This window comes from Salmo salar, chromosome ssa15 (genome assembly GCF_905237065.1).
Source record: "Salmo salar chromosome ssa15, Ssal_v3.1, whole genome shotgun sequence".
Lineage (NCBI taxonomy): Eukaryota > Metazoa > Chordata > Actinopteri > Salmoniformes > Salmonidae > Salmo > Salmo salar.
The window spans coordinates 16589729-16608354 of record NC_059456.1 but is presented as its reverse complement, the minus strand read 5'-3'; the positions used below and the strand labels follow the sequence as shown (position 1 = coordinate 16608354).

Here is an 18626-nt window from a genome sequence, read left to right as displayed (position 1 = left end):
ATAGTAATATATTGAACATTAGATATTAATATACTGGAGATTAGATTGTAATATATTGAACATTAGATAGTAATTGACTGAACATTACATAGTAATGGACTGAACATTAGATAGTAATAGACTGAACATTAGATAGTAATTGACTGAACATCAGAGAGTAATAGACTGAACATTAGATAGTAATATACTGAACATTAGATAGTAATATACTGAACATCAGATAGTAATATACTGAACATTCGATAGTAATAGACTGAACATTAGATAGTAATATACTGAACATTAGATAGTAATATACTGAACATTAGATAGTAATAGACTGAACATTAGATAGTAATAGACTGAACATTAGATAGTAATTAGATAGTAATATACTGAACATTAGATAGTAATTGACTGAACATTAGATAGTAATATACTGAACATTAGATAGTAATATACTGAACATTAGATAGTAATAGTAATATACTGAACATTAGATAGTAATATACTGAACATTAGATAGTAATATCCTGGACATTAGATAGTAATATACTGAATATTAGATAGTAATAGTAATAGACTGAACATTAGATAGTAATATACTGAACATTAGATGGTAATAGACTGAACATTAGATAGTAATAGACTGAACATTAGATAGTAATATACTGAACATTAGATAGTAATATACTGAACATTCAATAGTAATAGACTGAACATTAGATAGTAATATACTGAACATTAGATAGTAATAGACTGAACATTAGATAGTAATAGACTGAACATTAGATAGTAATTAGATAGTAATATACTGAACATTAGATAGTCATAGACTGAACATTAGATAGTAATATACTGAACATTAGATAGTAATATATTGAACATTAGATAGTAATTAGATAGTAATATACTGAACATTAGGTAGTAATTGACTGAACATTAGATAGTAATTGACTGAACATTAGATAGTAATATACTGAACATTAGATAGTAACATACTGAACATTAGATAGTAATATACTGAACATTAGATAGTAATATACTGAACATTAGATAGTAATATACTGGACATTAGATAGTAATTAGATAGTAATATACTGAACATTAGATAGTAATAGACTGAACATTAGATAGTAATATGCTGAACATTAGATAGTAATAGACTGAACATCAGATTGTAATATCAGAGGCAGTGGATGGTGTGCATGTCTCGTGAGTCGGACTAGAAGTCCACTCCAAATATCTCTTCTCAGCCAGCGGCGCCTTTGACCAGCCGCTGGGATGAGTTAAATTGCCCTGGGGGGAACGAACAAAGGATCCAATTCGGGAAAGTCGTATTCCTGGTCATAATGCTGGTGAGTTACCACCGCTCTGATATCCAAAAGTTATTTCCGGCTGTATGTAAAAACACAAAAAAACATTCTTGGCTAATAATGGAAGAAATAACACACAAACAAACTAAATACTGCAAAGTTGCTTAGGAGCTAGAATCAGATCTGCCATGTCACACACAGCCTTTTTTTTGCGAATAAAAGGTGTGATGATGTAGTGCACATAAAAAGTTAAATGTGTTTCCATCGCATTTTCAACTCTACTGATGGTTCTGTCACAAACTGTTGCGTTATGTAGATTTAACCTATGAGCCACAAATGAATGGAAGATGTTGTCATCAAACAGATGATTGGGGTTGTTGATTAATGTAAATAGATGTAAAAACGTACAAAATTAATTGTGCGATGGCATTGTCAGTTTGTCTCCATGCTCAAATTTCTAAAATCGAATGATTTCTCTAACCGCTTGGGGCCAACACGGTTGAGTAACCTGCGCCAGGCAGAGGTGACCAGACCCTACCCATTTGTGTTGGCTCATAGGTGTTCACAGTCATTAGAGGACAGACATTGGAGCAAGGAACACTGCTTGGGGAACTGGAATATGGTCATCAAATCCTATTATGTGTTTGATATTCCTTATAGGCCATTGGTGTAACAGCTGCTAGGAACAGAATCTCTTGCCCTAAGACTGTTTTGGAAGCATGTCTTTTAAAAAAAACTGAACAATAGTGGATAAGTATGTCCTCTTAGTAGTATGAGAAGTGACAGCAGGAAGAACAGCCCTCCAGCTGATGTGTTCCAGTTAATTAATAGATCAAAGGATGGAGGAGACATGAGTGTCTCATTCCGATGCTAATATGCTCTTAAGGCGCTATTTATAGCACTGTTAAAATGTACTTTTAGTTAGTTTTGTAATGCATTTGTGCCGGCTTTTTTTGCCTACGGTACGGTATGTGGCTCGTTTTGGCCTTTAGTTTAAACTACTGAAGCGAATTCTGGTAGGCTTTCATTCTATCACAACGATTTATTTTAAATACAACAATTTTACATTTTGGGGATTGTGGGAAAAAAAGCTTTATGAATGAAATACAGTTGTTAATAAGTGATGAGTCATTAGTCCAAGTCCTTATTAGTGACCTTCAAATATAATATTTTACACTTTAACTCAACTCAAATGTAGACCATTATTGTATGGCAAAACAGCATGGTGTGTGTGTGTGTGTGTGTGTGTGTGTGTGTGTGTGTGTGTGTGTGTGTGTGTGTGTGTGTGTGTGTGTGTGTTTGTGTGCTGTCACATATAAGTTAGCGGAAATGTGTCAGAGAATGTGAATATCTATTGATTAGCTCTGGTACTGTCTGATAGACGGATCTGTGTAAATACCACTTCAGACAGTGTTTAACTCTTTGTTTTTCTCCGATTGTATCAAGTTCAACCGACGCTTAAGTCTGATGTTTGGACTGTTTAAATATGTATTATTTCACAAGATAAGATTTCATAAGATAGTTTACTGATATTTTCTTCATGAACCAGACATTATGGCTTTGTTTTAATGTGCTATTTACATTTTTTTTATATATATATTATTGTACTTTTTCTGACGTGATGAACTGTATGTTCTGATATGCAGGCAGTAGAAATTAATTATTTGAAATTCAACATTGTATCTTGATTGTGTGTATAAGAAACAGACGTGGTGGGATGGTAGAGAAGGCAAAATATAGGCAAGCAAAATTTTTATTAGGATGACACTGAAAGTAACCCAAGGATCACATAAATGATCCAGCTGCTGGGTCAATCCCCCAATGGCACAACCCAAAACACTGGGTTGAATTAACCCAATGTTGTATATGTCCAATATTGACCTAGTGCTGGATTGTCGAAAGGACACAAATGGTTAAACTATAGCTCAATTATCACTTGGCTCATGTAAATAATTATGCAGTTGTGCCTTTAAACATCTTAAGGTCAACATCCCCATAGTGTTCACATTTCTATCATGTAAATTAAGAACAATTTATTTATTAAAAAGATGAAACATTTTATTTGGGAAATATCCAGTCTTCTATTTTCTTCAATACCATGCCGATGATTTGAAGTTCAATTGGATTTATTGTTATCTGGTAATGTCTTGATCAATAAAAAAGTTGTCAGAAGGAGCAGATACTAAACTACAGGACTGTTTTGCTTGCACAGACTGGAATATGTTCAGAGATTCCTCCAATGACATTGAGGAGTACACCACATCAGTCATTGGTATCACCAATAAGTTCATCAATGACATCGTCCCCACAGTGACTGTACGTACATACCCCAACCAGAAGCCATGGAATACAAGCAACATCCGCACTGAGCTAAAGGGTAGAGCTGCTGCTTTCAAGGTGCGGGACTCTAACCCGGAAGCTTATAAGAAATCCTGCTATGCCCTCTGACGAACCATCAAACATGCAAAGCATCAAAACAGGACTAAGATCGAATCGTACAACACCGGCTCTGACGCTCGTCGGATGTGGCAGGCTTTGCAAACCATTACAGACTACAAAGGGAAGCACAGCCAAGAGCTGCCCAGTGACACGAGACTGACTACCAGACGAACTAAACTACTTCTATGCTCGCTTCGTCACTGGTGAATCTTCTTCTATGAGTCAAAACTACATTTGCCAATGTCAAATCTGTGCGCTTAGAGTTTTGGCACTAATTTAGTGACTAACCTCGGCCAAAAGTTTTGTATTTGTAAAAAACAAATCTGCAAGCAAGAAGCAGAGAAATACACTAGCTCTGGTGGACAGGGCTTTTCATTCCGACCAATCAGCTGAGGTGTTGTCATATTGGAATGTGCTTTCACATTTCACAGGTTTCCGGTATTTACTAAATATGGAGCAAATTTGTAAAACTTAAATGATATTTAATATTTAAATGCTAAATGATGTTCATAGAGTTTGAAAGCTACAACAAAGGGTTTGAGGCAGATGAAGGGAATAATTAAAATGAGTGTTTCCACGTAGCATAACCGCTACAAAGCTGATGCTTTTTCTATTGACATTACAATGCTGGTTAGCTAGCTAGCTAGCATTAGAGCTTGTATCTAGTGGTTCTTACATTGTGTTTTTATTTATTTTATTTCACCTTTATTTAACCAGGTGGACTAGTTGAGAACAAGTTCTCATTTACAACTGCGACCTGGCCAAGATAAAGCAAAGCAGTTTGACACATACAACAACACAGTTACACATGGAATAAACAAACATACAGTCAATAATATAGTAGAAAAAGTATATATACAGTGTGTGCAAATGAGGTAGGATAAGGGAGGTAAGGCAATAAATAGGCCATGGTGGCAAAATAATTACAATATAGCAATTAAATACTGGAGTGATAGATGTGCAGAAGATGAATGTGCAAGTAGAGATACTGGGGTGCAAAGGAGCAATATAAATAAATAAATACAGTATTGGGATGAGGTAGTTGGATGGGCTATTTACAGATGGGCTATGTACAGGTGCAGTGATCTGTGAGCTGCTCTGACAGCTGATGCTTAAAGCTAGTGAGGGAGATATGAGTCTCCAGCTTCAGTGATTTTTGCAGTGCGTTCCAGTCATTGGCAGCAGAGAACTGGAAGGAAATTGGCTTTGGGGGTGACCAGTCAGATATACCTGCTGGAGTGCATGCTACGGGTGGGTGCTGCTATGGTGACCAGTGAGCTGAGATAAGGCGGGGCTTTACCGAGCAAAGACTTATATATGACTTTGAGCCAGTGGGTTTGGCGACGAGTATGAAGCGAGGGCCAGCCAACGAGAGCGTACAGGTCGCAGTGGTGGGTAGTATAAATCAAATCAAATTGTATTTGTCACATACACATGGTTAGCAGGTGTTAATGCAAGTGTAGCGAAGTGCTTGTGCTTCTAGTTCCTAGTTCCGACCATGCATTAATATCTAACAAGTAATCTACCAATTCCACAACAACTACCTTGTACACACAAGTGTAAAGGAATGAATACGAATATGTACATAAAAATATATAAATGAGTGATGGCCGAACGGCATAGGCAAGATGCAATAGATGATATGGAGTACAGTATATACATATGAGATGAGTATTGTAGGGTATGTAAACATATAAAGCAGCATTGTTTAAGGTGGCTAGTGATACATTACATCAGGATGGCAAGATGCAGTAGATGGTATAGAGTACAGTATATACATATGAGATGAGTAATGTAGGTTATGAAAACATTATATAAAGTGGCATTGTTTAAAGTGGCTAGTGATGCATCTACAGTGCCTTGCGAAAGTATTCGGCCCCCTTGAACTTTTCGACCTTTTGCCACATTTCAGGCTTCAAACATAAAGATATAAAACTGTAATTTTTTGTGAAGAATCAACAACAAGTGGGACACAATTATGAAGTGGAACAAACTTTATTGGATATTTCAAACTTTTTAACAAATAAAAAACTGAAAAATTGTCCGTGCAAAATTATTCAGCCCCCTTAAGTTAATACTTTGTAGCGCCACCTTTTGCTGCGATTACAGATGTAAGTCGCTTGGGGTATGTCTCTATCAGTTTTGCACATGGAGAGACTGACATTTTTGCCCATTCCTCCTTGCAAAACAGCACGAGCTCAGTGAGGTTGGATGGAGAGCGTTTGTGAACAGCAGTTTTCAGTTCTTTCCACAGATTCTCGATTGGATTCAGGTCTGGACTTTGACTTGGCCATTCTAACACCTGGATATGTTTATTTGTGAACCATTCCATTGTAGATTTTGCTTTATGTTTTGGATCATTGTCTTGTTGGAAGACAAATCTCCGTCCCAGTCTCAGGTCTTTTGCAGACTCCATCAGGTTTTCTTCCAGAATGGTCCTGTATTTGGCTCCATCCATCTTCCCATCAATTTTAACCATCTTCCCTGCCCCTGCTGAAGAAAAGCAGGCCCAAACCATGATGCTGCCACCACCATGTTTGACAGTGGGGATGGTGTGTTCAGGGTGATGAGCTGTGTTGCTTTTACGCCAAACATAACGTTTTGCATTGTTGCCAAAAAGTTCGATTTTGGTTTCATCTGACCAGAGCACCTTCTTCCACATGTTTGGTGTGTCTCCCAGGTGGCTAGTGGCAAACTTTAAATGACACTTTTTATGGATATCTTTAAGAAATGGCTTTCTTCTTGCCACTCTTCCATAAAGGCCAGATTTGTGCAGTATACGACTGATTGTTGTCCTATGGACAGAGTCTCCCACCTCAGCTGTAGATCTCTGCAGTTCATCCAGAGTGATCATGGGCCTCTTGGCTGCATCTCTGATCAGTCTTCTCCTTGTATGAGCTGAAAGTTTAGAGGGACGGCCGGGTCTTCGTAGATTTGCAGTGGTCTGATACTCCTTCCATTTCAATATTATCGCTTGCACAGTGCTCCTTGGGATGTTTAAAGCTTGGGAAATCTTTTTGTATCCAAATCCGGCTTTAAACTTCTCTACAACAGTATCTCAGACCTGCCTGGTGTATTCCTTGTTCTTCATGATGCTCTCTGCGCTTTAAACGGACCTCTGAGACTATCACAGAGCAGGTGCATTTATACGGAGACTTGATTACACACAGGTGGATTCTATTTATCAACATTAGTCATTTAGGTCAACATTGGATCATTCAGAGATCCTCACTGAACTTCTGGAGAGAGTTTGCTGCACTGAAAGTAAAGGGGCTGAATAATTTTGCACGGACAATTTTTCAGTTTTTTATTTGTTAAAAAAGTTTGAAATATCCAATAAATTTCATTCCACTTCATAATGGTGTCCCACTTGTTGTTGATTCTTCACAAAAAATTACAGTTTTATATCTTTATGTTTGAAGCCTGAAATGTGGCAAAAGGTCGAAAAGTTCAAGGGGGCCGAATACTTTCGCAAGGCACTGTAATTACATCAAGATGACAAGATGCAGTAGATGGTATGGCGTACAGTATATACATATGAGATGAATAATGTAGGTTATGTAAACATTATCTAATATAAATAATATGGAGCTTTGGTGACAAAACGGATGGCACTGTGATAGACTGCATCAAATCTGTTGAGTAGAGTGTTGGAGGCTAATTTGTAGTTGACATTGTCGAAGTCGAGGACAGGTAGGATTATCAGTTTTACCAGGGTATGTTTGGCAGGATGAGTAAAGGATGCTTTGTTTTGCGAAATAGGAAGCTGATTCTAGATTTCATTTTGGATTGGAGATGCTTAATGTGAGTCTGGAAGGAGAGTTTACAGTCTGGCCAGACACCTAGGTATTTGTAGTTGTCCACATATTCTAAGTCAGAACCGTCAAGAGTAGTGATGCTGGGCGGGCGGGCAGGTGCGGGCAGCGATCGGTTGAAGAGGATGCATTTAGTTTTATTTGCATTTAAGAGCAGTTGGAGGCCATGGAAGGAGAGTTGTATGACATTGAAGCTCATCTGGAGGTTAGTTAACACAGTGTCCAAAGAAGGGCCAGAAGTATAAAGAATGGTGTCGTCTGCGTAGAGGTGGATCAGAGAATCACCAGCAGCAAGAGTAACATTATTGATGTACACAGAGAAAAGAGTCAGCCAGAGAAATGAACCCTGTGGCACCCTCATAGAGACTTCCAGAGGTCTGGACAACAGGCCCTCCGATTTGACACACTGACCTCTATCAGAGAAGTAGTTGGTGAACCAGGCGATGCAGTCATTTGAGAAACCAAAGCTGTTGAGTCTGCCAATAAGAATGTGGTGATTGACATCGTCGAAAGCCTTGGCCAGGTTGATGAATACGGCTGCACAGTAATGTCTCTTATCGATGGCGGTTAAGATATCGTTTAGGACCTTGAGCGTGGCTGAGGTGCACTCATGACCAGCTCTGAAACCAGATTGCATAGAGGAGAAGGTATGGTGGGATTCGAAATGGTCGGTAATATGTTTGTTAACTTGGCTTTCGAAGACCTTAGAAAGGCAGGGTAGGATAGATATAGGTCTGTAGCAGTTTGGGTCTAGAGTGTCTACCCCTTTGAAGAGGGGGATGATCACAGCTGCTTTCCAATCTTTGGTAATCTCAGACGATACGAAAGAGAGGTTTAACAGGCTAGTAATAGGGGTTGCAACAATTTCGGCAGATTATTTTAGAGGGTCCAGATTGTCTAGCCCGGCTGATTTGTAGGGGTCCAGATTTTGCAGCTCTTTCAGAACATCTGCAGCTTCCCTGTGGCTCAGTTGGTAGAGCATGGTGTTTGCAACGCCAGGGTTGTGGGTTCCATTCCCATGGGGGGCCAGTACGGGGGGGGAAAGCATGAAATGTATTCATTCACTACTGTAAGTCACTCTGGATAAGAGTGTCTGCTAAATGACAAAAAATGTAAAATGTAAACATCAGCTATCTGTATTTGGGTGAAGGAGAAATGGGGGAGGCTTGGGCAAGTTGCTGGAGGGGGTGCAGGGCAGTTGACCGGAGTTGGGGTAGCCAGGTGGAAAGCATGGCCAGCCGAATAAAAATCCTTTGTGAAACTCTCAATTATAGTGGATTTATCGGTGGTGACAATGTTTCCAAGCCTCAGTGCAGTGGGAAGAGGTGCTCTTATTCTCCATGGACTTTACAGTGTCCCAGAACTTTTTGGAGTTTGTGCTACAGGATGCAAATTTCTGTTTGAAAAACATAGCCTTAGCTTTCCTAACTGCCTGTTTATATTGGTTCCTAACTTCCCTGAAAAGTTGCATATCACGGGGGCTATTCGATGCTAATGCAATATACCACAGGATGTTTTTGTGCTGGTCAAAGGGAGTCAGGTCTGGAGAGAACCAAGGGCTATATCTGTTCCTGGTTCAACATTTCTTGATTGGGGCATGCTTATTTAAGATGGTGAGGAAGGCACTTTTAAAGAATAAACAGGCATCCTCTACTGACGGAATGAGGTCAATATCCTTCCAGGATACCCAGGCCAGGTCGATTAGAAAGGCCTGCTCGCTGAAGTGTTTTAGGGAGCATTTGACTGTGATGAGGGGTGGTCGTTTGGTCGCAGACCCATTACGGATGCAGGCAGTGAGGCAGTGATCGCTGAGATCTTGGTTGAAAACAGCAGATGTGTATCTGGAGGGCAAGTTGGCTAGGGTGATATCTATGAGGGTGAACGTGTTTACGGATTTGAGGCTGTACCTGGTAGGTTCATTGATAATTTGTGTGAGATTGTAGGTTGGCTGGGGTGTTAAGCATGTCCCAGTTTAGGTCACCTAGCAGCACAAGCTCTGAAGATAGATGGGGGGCAATCAATTCACATATGATGTCGAGGGCACAGCTGGGGGCAGAGAGTGGTCTATAACAAGCGGCAACGGTGAGAGACTTGTTTATAGAAAGGTGCATTTTTAGAAGTAGAAGCTCAAATTGTTTTGGCACAATCCTGGATAATAAGACAGAACTCTGCAGGTTATCTCTGCAGTAGATTGCAACTCCGCCCCATTTGGCAGTTCTATCTTTTCGGAAAATGTTATAGTTAGGGATGGAATTTTCAGGCTTTTTGGTGGTCTTCCTAAACCAGGATTCAGACATGGCTAGGACATTCGGGTTGGCAGAGTTTGCTAAAGCAGTGAATAAAACAAACTTAGGGAGGAGGCTTCTAATGTTAACATGCATGAAACCAAGGCTTTTACGGTTACAGAAGTCAACAAATGAGAGCACCTGGGGAATAGGAGTGGAGCTAGGCACTGCAGGAGCTGGATTAACCTCTACATCACCAGAGGATCAGAGGAGGAGTAGGATCAGGGTACGGCTAAAGGCTATCAGTAAGAAGAACTGGTCGTCTAGTGCGTTCGGACCAGAGTAAAAGGAGCCTGTTTTGGGTGCGGAAGAATAGATTCAGGGCATAATGTACAGACAAAGGTATGGTAGGGTGTGAATACATTGGAGGTAAACCTAGACATTGTGTGATGATGAGAGAGATATTGTCTCTAGAAACATTTTAAACCAGCTGATGTCACCGCATGTGTGGGAGGTAGAACTAAAGGTTTGGCTAAGGCATATTGAGCAGGGCTAGAGGCTCTACAGTGAAGTAAGACAATAATCACCAAACAGAAGAGCAATCGACAAGGCATATTGACGTTAGTGAGAGGCATGCGTAGCCGAGTGATCATAGGAGTCCAGTTAGGCTGGCTGGAGACACAGCGATTCAGACAGCTAGCAGGCTGGGACTAGCAAGCTAGCAGAAGGGCCTTAGAGGGACGTCACGACAGAGGAAGTCTGCTTTTAGCCTCCTCGTGCTGTTACATCGAATAGACCAGTCGTGATGGAGTAGTAGGGTTCCGTGTAGCAAAGGGGTTCAGTCCAATTGGCAAAATAGGTATAGTGGCCAAAGAAATTGGCCAATGGATCTATACAGCTAACAGTCCAATACGCTTAGACAGCTAGCGGGCCGCAGCTAGCAGGCTAGCAGATGGGCATTCAGGGGACGTCTCGACGGAGGGTCCTGTTGGAAAAAAACCCTCAGGCAGATTACATCGGTAGTCCAGTCGAGATGGATAAGCAGGGCTTTGTGTAGTAAAATAGGTCCAAGACAATTGGCAAAATAGGTATAGTCGCACAAGAAATTGGCCGATGGACCTATTCAGCTAACAGTCGGATATGCTCTAGACAGCTAACGGGCCGCGGCTAGCAGGCTAGAAGATGGGCATTCAGAGGACATCGTGACATAGGAGCCAGTTGAATAACCCCAGATTACATCGGTAGTCCAGTCGTGAAGGAGCTCCGTACCGGCAGTAAAAGGGGTGTGAGCCAATTGGCAAAATAGGTATTGTAGAGTGGCTGATGGACCTCTTCAGCTAGCTGGGAGATGGGCCTAGCATGGGCTAGCTCCAGGCTAATTGGTGCTTGCTCCGGGACAGAGACGTTAGCCGGGGGTAGCCACTCGGACTGCAGCTAGCTAGCTGCGATGATCCAGGTGAAAAGGTTCAGCGCTTGCGATAGGAATCCAGGGATATGGAGAGAAAATCGGTCCGGTATACTCTGGTTTGAATCGCTTTGTGCAAATTGGCGAGAGTTTTCCGAGCTAAAGGTTAGCTGATGACCGCTAGCAGTAGTTAGCTGACTACTAGCTAGTAGCAAGTTAGCTGGCTAGCTTCTGGCTAGCTTCTGGCTAGCTTCTGTTGGGGGATTCCGGTTCCGAAGTAAAGGAAAATACTTTAGAAAAAAGCAGATCCACACCACATTTGGTGAGGCGGGTTGCAGAAAAGTATTTTGAAGTTGAGGTTTAGAAAAATACATAAAAGGATATGCGAAGAAAAAAATATATACATGGGACACGACAAGACGAAGGACAAAGACATCTGACTGCTACGCCATCTTGGATACGTTATGTAACAGTGCAATAGGTCTAGCTATGTACTTATCATTTGGTTGAGACTAACATTAGTTTAGAAAACAATTGTTTTGCTCTTGTGTATATTTGGTGTGTAGTTGGTTGGCTTTGCTAGTTAGCAAACTGAGATCTCTATTCAAGTTGGCTAACGTTTAGCTAGCTTGCTAATAACGTTTTTGAGGAGAACAGGTTATCTTCCTGTGAAATCAAGAGAAGAGGGGATGGGGAAGAACATTTTATGTGCAGTTTCTTCATCTGGCTGATGCAGTGCCCAGATGGGGTGAGAGGAAACTGCTACAGAGATAAAAAAAAGAGAGATGTCTCAGACTCTATCTGGATTAGCTAGCTAGATGTCAATGTGGAACCAATGAAGTGATATTCATTTCATTGGATCGCTATATGAGCTGATTTTCCTGAAAATGTCTATCTGATCATATAGCTAGCTAGTTGTTTTAGTGTCCATTAAACAACATCTTGATCATGTAGTCATGCATCTAAAGACTACAGAGGAGGAGACAAGCTTTGGGGTGAGCTAGCTCGAACACCATCAACTAGCTAACTATAATATCTCATTTTCAGGAAACGCATGGATAGAGCTAGCTATCTGTAGTAAACAGCAACAACCAATTAGACAGGCCCTGAAAACACACAACAACCAATCAGACGCCCTGAAACAAACAACAACCAATGACAGAACAGCTGGAGATGTCCTGAAAAACACAAAAACCAATCAGGCATGTCCTGAAACACACAACAACCAATCAGACACGCTCTGAAACATATAACCAATCAGCTACGCTCTGAAGGAAAAACAACCAATCAAATGTTACAGAATCTTTTCTGCGTTTCTTTCAATAAATCTCACTACTTCAGATAAACTCGCTTCTAAAAAATGATGGAATTAAAAGAAATGACAGTAAATTCTATCTATAGAACAGAGTGGCATCAGTTTTTCCCAGAGTACAACACACTTACTGCAGCACTTATAAAATCAAGCAGCTTCACCATTTACAATAATTCTGAGCACGGATTTTCTGCTTATTTACCAAGCAGATATAGGATGCATCCCAAATAGCACCCTGTTCTCTAGTGCACTACAGGGCCAATAGGGGCCTGGTAAAAAAAAGTAATATACTTTATAGGGAATAGTGTACCATTTGAGACACTGCTGTGAGGAATCTGTTCTCATTTAGCTGTTCTTCATCTCATAATTACAGAAGACTGAATAAACAACAACATATTAAAAATATTTATTTAGAAAAACAAGCCCCAAGATGAAACCAACAGCTTATTAAGCATTTCTACTGACGAGAGGAGAGAGGGAGAGGAGAGCGAGAGAGTGTGAAGGATAAAGAGAGCGGGTCAGGGGTATAGAAAGAGAAAGAGAGAGAGAGAAAGAAAGAAAGAAAGAAAGAAAGAAAGAAAGAAAGAAAGAAAGAAAGAAAGAAAGAAAGAAAGAAAGAAAGAAAGAAAGAAAGAAAGAAAGAAAGAAAGAAAGAAAGAAAGAAAGAAAGAGAGATGTTTCGTGCTAACATGTGAGTACTCGATTACTGGAACACAGGCATTGTTTTAAATGTCCTACTAATTGGAATATGCTACCAGCTAGCTAACATTAGCTAACATATACATTCAGAAAGTATTCAGATCAGTAATGAACACGAGGGGAGACAGAGAGCTGTTTTCAAGCGCAGGGAGCAGCAGGTGTTTATAGGTAAAGGACCAGAAGAGGAGGCAGGTAGCTGGGTCCAGGGGCAGGCAGAAGGTCATACACAGGAGGAGGCAGGTAGCTGGGTCCAGGGGCAGGCAGAAGGTCATACACAGGAGGAGGCAGGTAGCTGGGTCCAGGGGCAGGTAGCTGGGTCCAGGGGCAGGTAGCTTTGTCCAGGGACAGGCAGAAGGTCATACACAGGAGGAGGCAGGTAGCTGGGTCCAGGGGCAGGCAGAAGGTCAGACACAGGGGGTCCAAAAAGGGCAACAGTACAAGGAGGGAAAAGGCTAGTAACGTCATCCAGGACATCAGGCAATAGGTTGATAACAGGAAATCCGATAGGCTAAAGTACAGGCAGGGAATAGGAAAACGGCGTCGTTAGTGAGGCAGGCAAAAACTATCATACACGGGAGGAAAAAATCACAGGAAACCCAGCACTCTGACAGACGTGTGTCACAAAACAAACCATACCTCACAGTGATGGGGTGCAAAGAACTGAACTAATGTGATAATGACATACAGGTATGTGAACAGGTGATCAGAATTCAGGTGATTGGAATCTGGAGAGTGAGCTGCGTTCAGGGGATCTAGGTGTTTGAGGAAGCAGACGTTACAAGATCCCATCACTTTTCCCACATTTTGTTACGTCACAGCTAAAAATGTAGCTACAAAGTGTCTGAATACTTTTGTAAATAAGGTATTTCTGTTTAAAAACAATTATCAATTTGCAAACATTTCTAAAAACCTGTTCAATCTATTTTAAAATAAGGCTGTAATGTAACAAAATGTGGACAAAGGGAAGGGGTCTGAATAATTGCACTGTATATAACATTTACATTACATTACATTTAAGTCATTTAGCAGACGCTCTTATCCAGAGCGACTTACAAATTTCACTCTTTCTCACCTCACCGTGGGCGCCAGTCATGCTTGGCATGTCATGACCCTTTGCTTCCCTGAGGTAATACTTTGGAGTTTGAGTCTTTGGTGGCAGGAGTCCTCTGTTCCTCTGAGACCCTACTAGAGCTAGCCTCCTGCTTGTCCTTCCCCTCCTTCCAGCCTTGCTTGTTCAGGCTCAGGTGGCTCATCATGGTCATGGACAGCCGTGTGTCAGAGAAGCGTGACCATTCCACAAAGAGAGGCTCTACCACGTACGCCATGAAGCCAATCTGTATATTGGCAACCGAGTTGGATTGCCTGTCACAGAGTGGGGTTACTTCAAGATTATGTTTCCGCTCAATGTCACCTTGGTGGAAGAACTCCTCCGTCACTTTCTCGCTCCACTGTTTGCTGAGTTTCCACGGGCGGCAGGGGTTGCAGATGTCCGCACACTTCAGAGCCATCTGAAGGATAAAGTGTCGATGTCCTCCGTTAGTGAGGCAGAGCTCTCCCTTGTCCAAGTGTGTCCTGAACTCTGAAAGATAGTCATTCTGCCTGCTGATGTCCGTAGCCAGAATCAGGGATCCAAGCCTCTCCTCCATGTTCAATCTGTCTTCAGTGGGGAGGTGGGACAGCAGGTCTGATTCACGGAGCAGGCCCACCGCAGACTTCCAGTGGTGATTCTCCAAAACTGAGCTTTTCTTGTACAGTGCTGCAAGGTAATGGTCCGTTTTGATGAGGAAAGGCTGGTTGACACCTGGATGGTCCAGATCATGGGTGGCAGCAGCAAGCAGACCCAGCAGGATATCACAGGAGGTCAGCGTCTCAGCAAGCTTGGGCTCCTGCAAGTAGCAATACATGGCCTGAGTCACATCTGCAGCGTGGACTGCATTGTGGTAGGGGTTCTGGCAGTGGTAGTCCTCTTGAATCATGACTAAAAATCTCCTAAGTTTAACCATGTCCAACTGGAAGAGCTCAATTAACCCATACGTGTTGAATAAGTGAAAGGTCAGGTTGACGAGGCTGTTCCCGTTCGTAAGTCTGTCAAACAGGAAAATATCAAAGTTCCAGTTTCCAACCTTCTGCAGCATTAACTTGGCTTGACCTGTGAAGTCATCGTCAAGGATGTAGCCTAGAGGGTTGGAGGCTGGGATGCCGTGAAAGAACCGTGACGAGTGGAGGTACCTCTGAAAGCTCAGCAGCCTTCGGACATTCCTGGCAGACACAGGCCGCACAGCCTCAGGTCGGGCTATGGAAACATAAGTACAGAACCATTTACATTAGCTATGGTTGAAATGCACTGACTTTCTTTTAAAGCTAAGCCAAGTTTATATAGCTAACAACTGAATCCATTTCCAGTAAGAGTAACATCATGCTTTGTTGCATTATCTTTCAAGAAGATGTCTATATTTTCTTTCTTTTCCATAAAGTCTACTTTCAAGTTGCAGTTAGCTAGCTAGGTCACATGTTGTTAAAAAGACCCAGTAACAATATAACAATATAAATAGCTAACAGTCTGAGCAGGTAGTGTGCAGTTAACGTAAGAGTCTGTTTCAAGTCTAAACTGAACATATTCAGATCAGTAATGAACGTAAGTCTAAACTGTACTCAGATCAGTAATGAACGTAAGTCTAAACTGTACTCAGATCAGTAATGAACGTAAGTCTAAACTGTATTCAGATCAGTAATGAACGTAGGTCTAAACTGTATTCAGATCAGTAAGGAACGTAGGTCTAAACTGTATTCAGATCAGTAAGGAACGTAGGTCTAAACTGTACTCAGATCAGTAATGAACGTAAGTCTAAACTGTACTCAGATCAGTAATGAACGTAAGTCTAAACTGTATTCAGATCAGTAATGAAAGTAAGTCTAAACTGTACTCAAATCAGGAATGAACGTACGTCTAAACTGCTTTCTACTACAGGTAATGGGAATAGCAAAGTCATTTACAGTTTGGAGTAGACGAGGGGGGGGGAGAAGAGGAGCGAGGAGAGAGGAGGAGGAGAGAGGAGAGGAGAGGGGGAGGGGAGAAAGGAGGAGAGGAGGAGGAGAGAGGGGGAGAGGAGGAGAGGAGGAGAGGAGGAGGAGAGAGGGGGAGAGGAGGAGAGGAGGAGAGAGGGGGAGAGAGGGGGAGAGGAGGAGAGAGGGGGAGGGGAGAAAGGAGGAGAGGTGGAGAGGAGGAGAGAGGGGGAGAGGAGGAGAGAGGGGGAGAGAGGATGAGAGGGGGAGAGAGGAGGAGAGGGGGAGAGAGGAGGAGAGGGACAGAGAGGAGGAGAGGGACAGAGAGGAGGAGAGAGTGGGAGAGAGGAAAGATGAGGAGAGGGACAGAGATGAGGAGAGGGACAGAGGGGAGGAGAGGGGAGGAGAGGGGGAGAGACGGATACAGAGAGAAGATTGGACCTGTGTGCTAGAGGGAGTAGAGGAAGATGTGGGTTTGAGACAGAGAGAGAGAGAGAGAGAGAGAGAGAGAGAGAGAGAGAGAGAGAGAGAGAGAGAGAGAGAGAAATATATTGTTTATTTCACTTTTGTTTATTATCTACTTCAATTGCTTCGGCAATGTTAACATATGTTTCCCATGCCAATAAAGCCCCTTGAATTGAATTGACAGAGAGGGAGGAGAAAACGAGCCAGGGTACCTGGAGTGGTTTGATAGATCTCATTATACAGGCAGAAAGAGACAGCGAGAAAGAGAGAGAGAGAGAGAGAGAGAGAGAGAGAGAGAGTGTATAGATTAGCATTTCACAAGTGGATGATATCCTCCTACACACTTATAGCTCCCAAGTACACAAACACACACACAAATCCATAGATACACACTGACTCACACAAACACTCTATACGAACATCAGCCAAACTTCTGCGGCTCGTTTCAACAGATAAGAGACGTGATAATTTAGCCTGACACTTGGCCCTCTCTTTTATCTCCATCTCTTCCCCACTCCACTCTCTCCCTTATTTCTTCTTCCTCTCATTTTTTTCTCTCTTCCCTCCTTTATCTTTACTCTCTCCCTTCTCTCTTCTCTTTCCCTTCTATCTTCCTTCTCTCTCGCTCTTCTCTCTTCTCTCTCTCCCTTCTCTCTCCCTTCTCCTTTCCTTCTCTTCTTCTCTCTCCCTTCTCTCTCCCTTCTCTCTCCTCTCTCTCTCCTCTCTCCCTCCTCCCTACTTCTCTCTCTCTCTCCTCTCTCTCTCTCCCTTATCTCTACTTGTCTCTCCCTCCTCTCTACTTCTCTCTCCCTTCTGTCTCCTTCTCACTCTACTAACCTCTCCCTTTTCTCTCCCTTCTCTCTCCCTTCTCAATCCCTTTTCTCTCCCTTCTCTATCTTCTCTCTCTACTTCTCTCTTCTTCTCTCTACTTCTCTCTCCCCATCTCTCCTCTCTCACCCTCCCTCTCCTGAAGCTATTTAATATGACCGTCTTTAGTCCCAGGCAAACAACACAACATGTTTTCTCTGACCTCTCCTCCTCCAGCTCACTTTCTTTTTAGCTTTTTCTCTCAGTAATCAATTTCTACTCTCGGTATCGCTTCATCTCGCTCTTTCTCCTTTACTGTCCTTCACTATCTCTTTCTCCCCCTCTCTCTTTCTCCCAGTCTCTCTGGAGGCAGATTCTGATTAAATAGTATGTTGTGTTATGAGTTTGTTAGTGCGAGGGCCTCTGCTATTTTCTTCCCCAGGTATCATCTGCTCTGTGTGTGTCATTATGGTGTCTCTTTACTTGAAAAGATTGACTGTCCCACTTCCTGAGAAGTGAGAGACCACACACACCTCCCTCTGAGATACACTGACACACACACACACACACACACACACACACAATTTCCTCTTGCTTCTAATGGCTAGCTATGTGTGTGTGTTACCTGGTATCAGGTTGGATACAGGTGTATACATTGTGTTGCATGTCCAGTAGGTCCTGAAAGACACACAGATTTACTGACAGGGGGAACCTGGATAGATACACTATATCAATATAATATATTGGTTATATCAATCTGTCAATGTAGACCACTCCATACAGACTCATCGACCGCTGGACAGTCAGTCAATGTAGACCACTCCATACAGACTCATCGACCGCTGGACAGTCAGTCAATGTAGACCACTCCATACAGACTCATCGACCGCTGGACAGTCAGTCAATCTAGACCACTCCATACAGACTCATCGACAGCTGGACAATTTATTGTTAACCCTTTATTAAACTTGTGGGAATTGGCCTAGATTGAAATATGTCTTACAGAGGAAATATGAAAGCATATATGACTAATTTCAGGAAACTAGGGGGTATTTCACACATCACTACTTCACAGGAGAGGCTTTGAAACATAAACAGAATTGTTTTTAATCAAAATTACTTTTTTGGGCAGAAATGCCATCTGGAACATGTGAACTTTCA

The 18626-nt window shown here is 42.0% G+C and overlaps 1 protein-coding gene across 1 annotated transcript; it reads right to left on the bottom strand.

Annotated features, from left to right (window-relative positions):
• Nucleotides 1-14203: 14203 nt before the first annotated feature.
• On the bottom strand, nucleotides 14204-15660 carry LOC106571002 (high affinity cAMP-specific 3',5'-cyclic phosphodiesterase 7A). The gene is made up of 2 exons (XM_045695266.1): nucleotides 15576-15660; nucleotides 14204-15483 (listed from the first exon to the last, which is right to left on the bottom strand). The coding sequence occupies exons 1-2, from the start codon at nucleotides 15658-15660 to the stop codon at nucleotides 14294-14296; spliced, it is 1275 nt and encodes a 424-aa protein (XP_045551222.1). The 3' UTR covers nucleotides 14204-14293.
• Between the last annotated feature and the right edge of the window lie 2966 nt (nucleotides 15661-18626).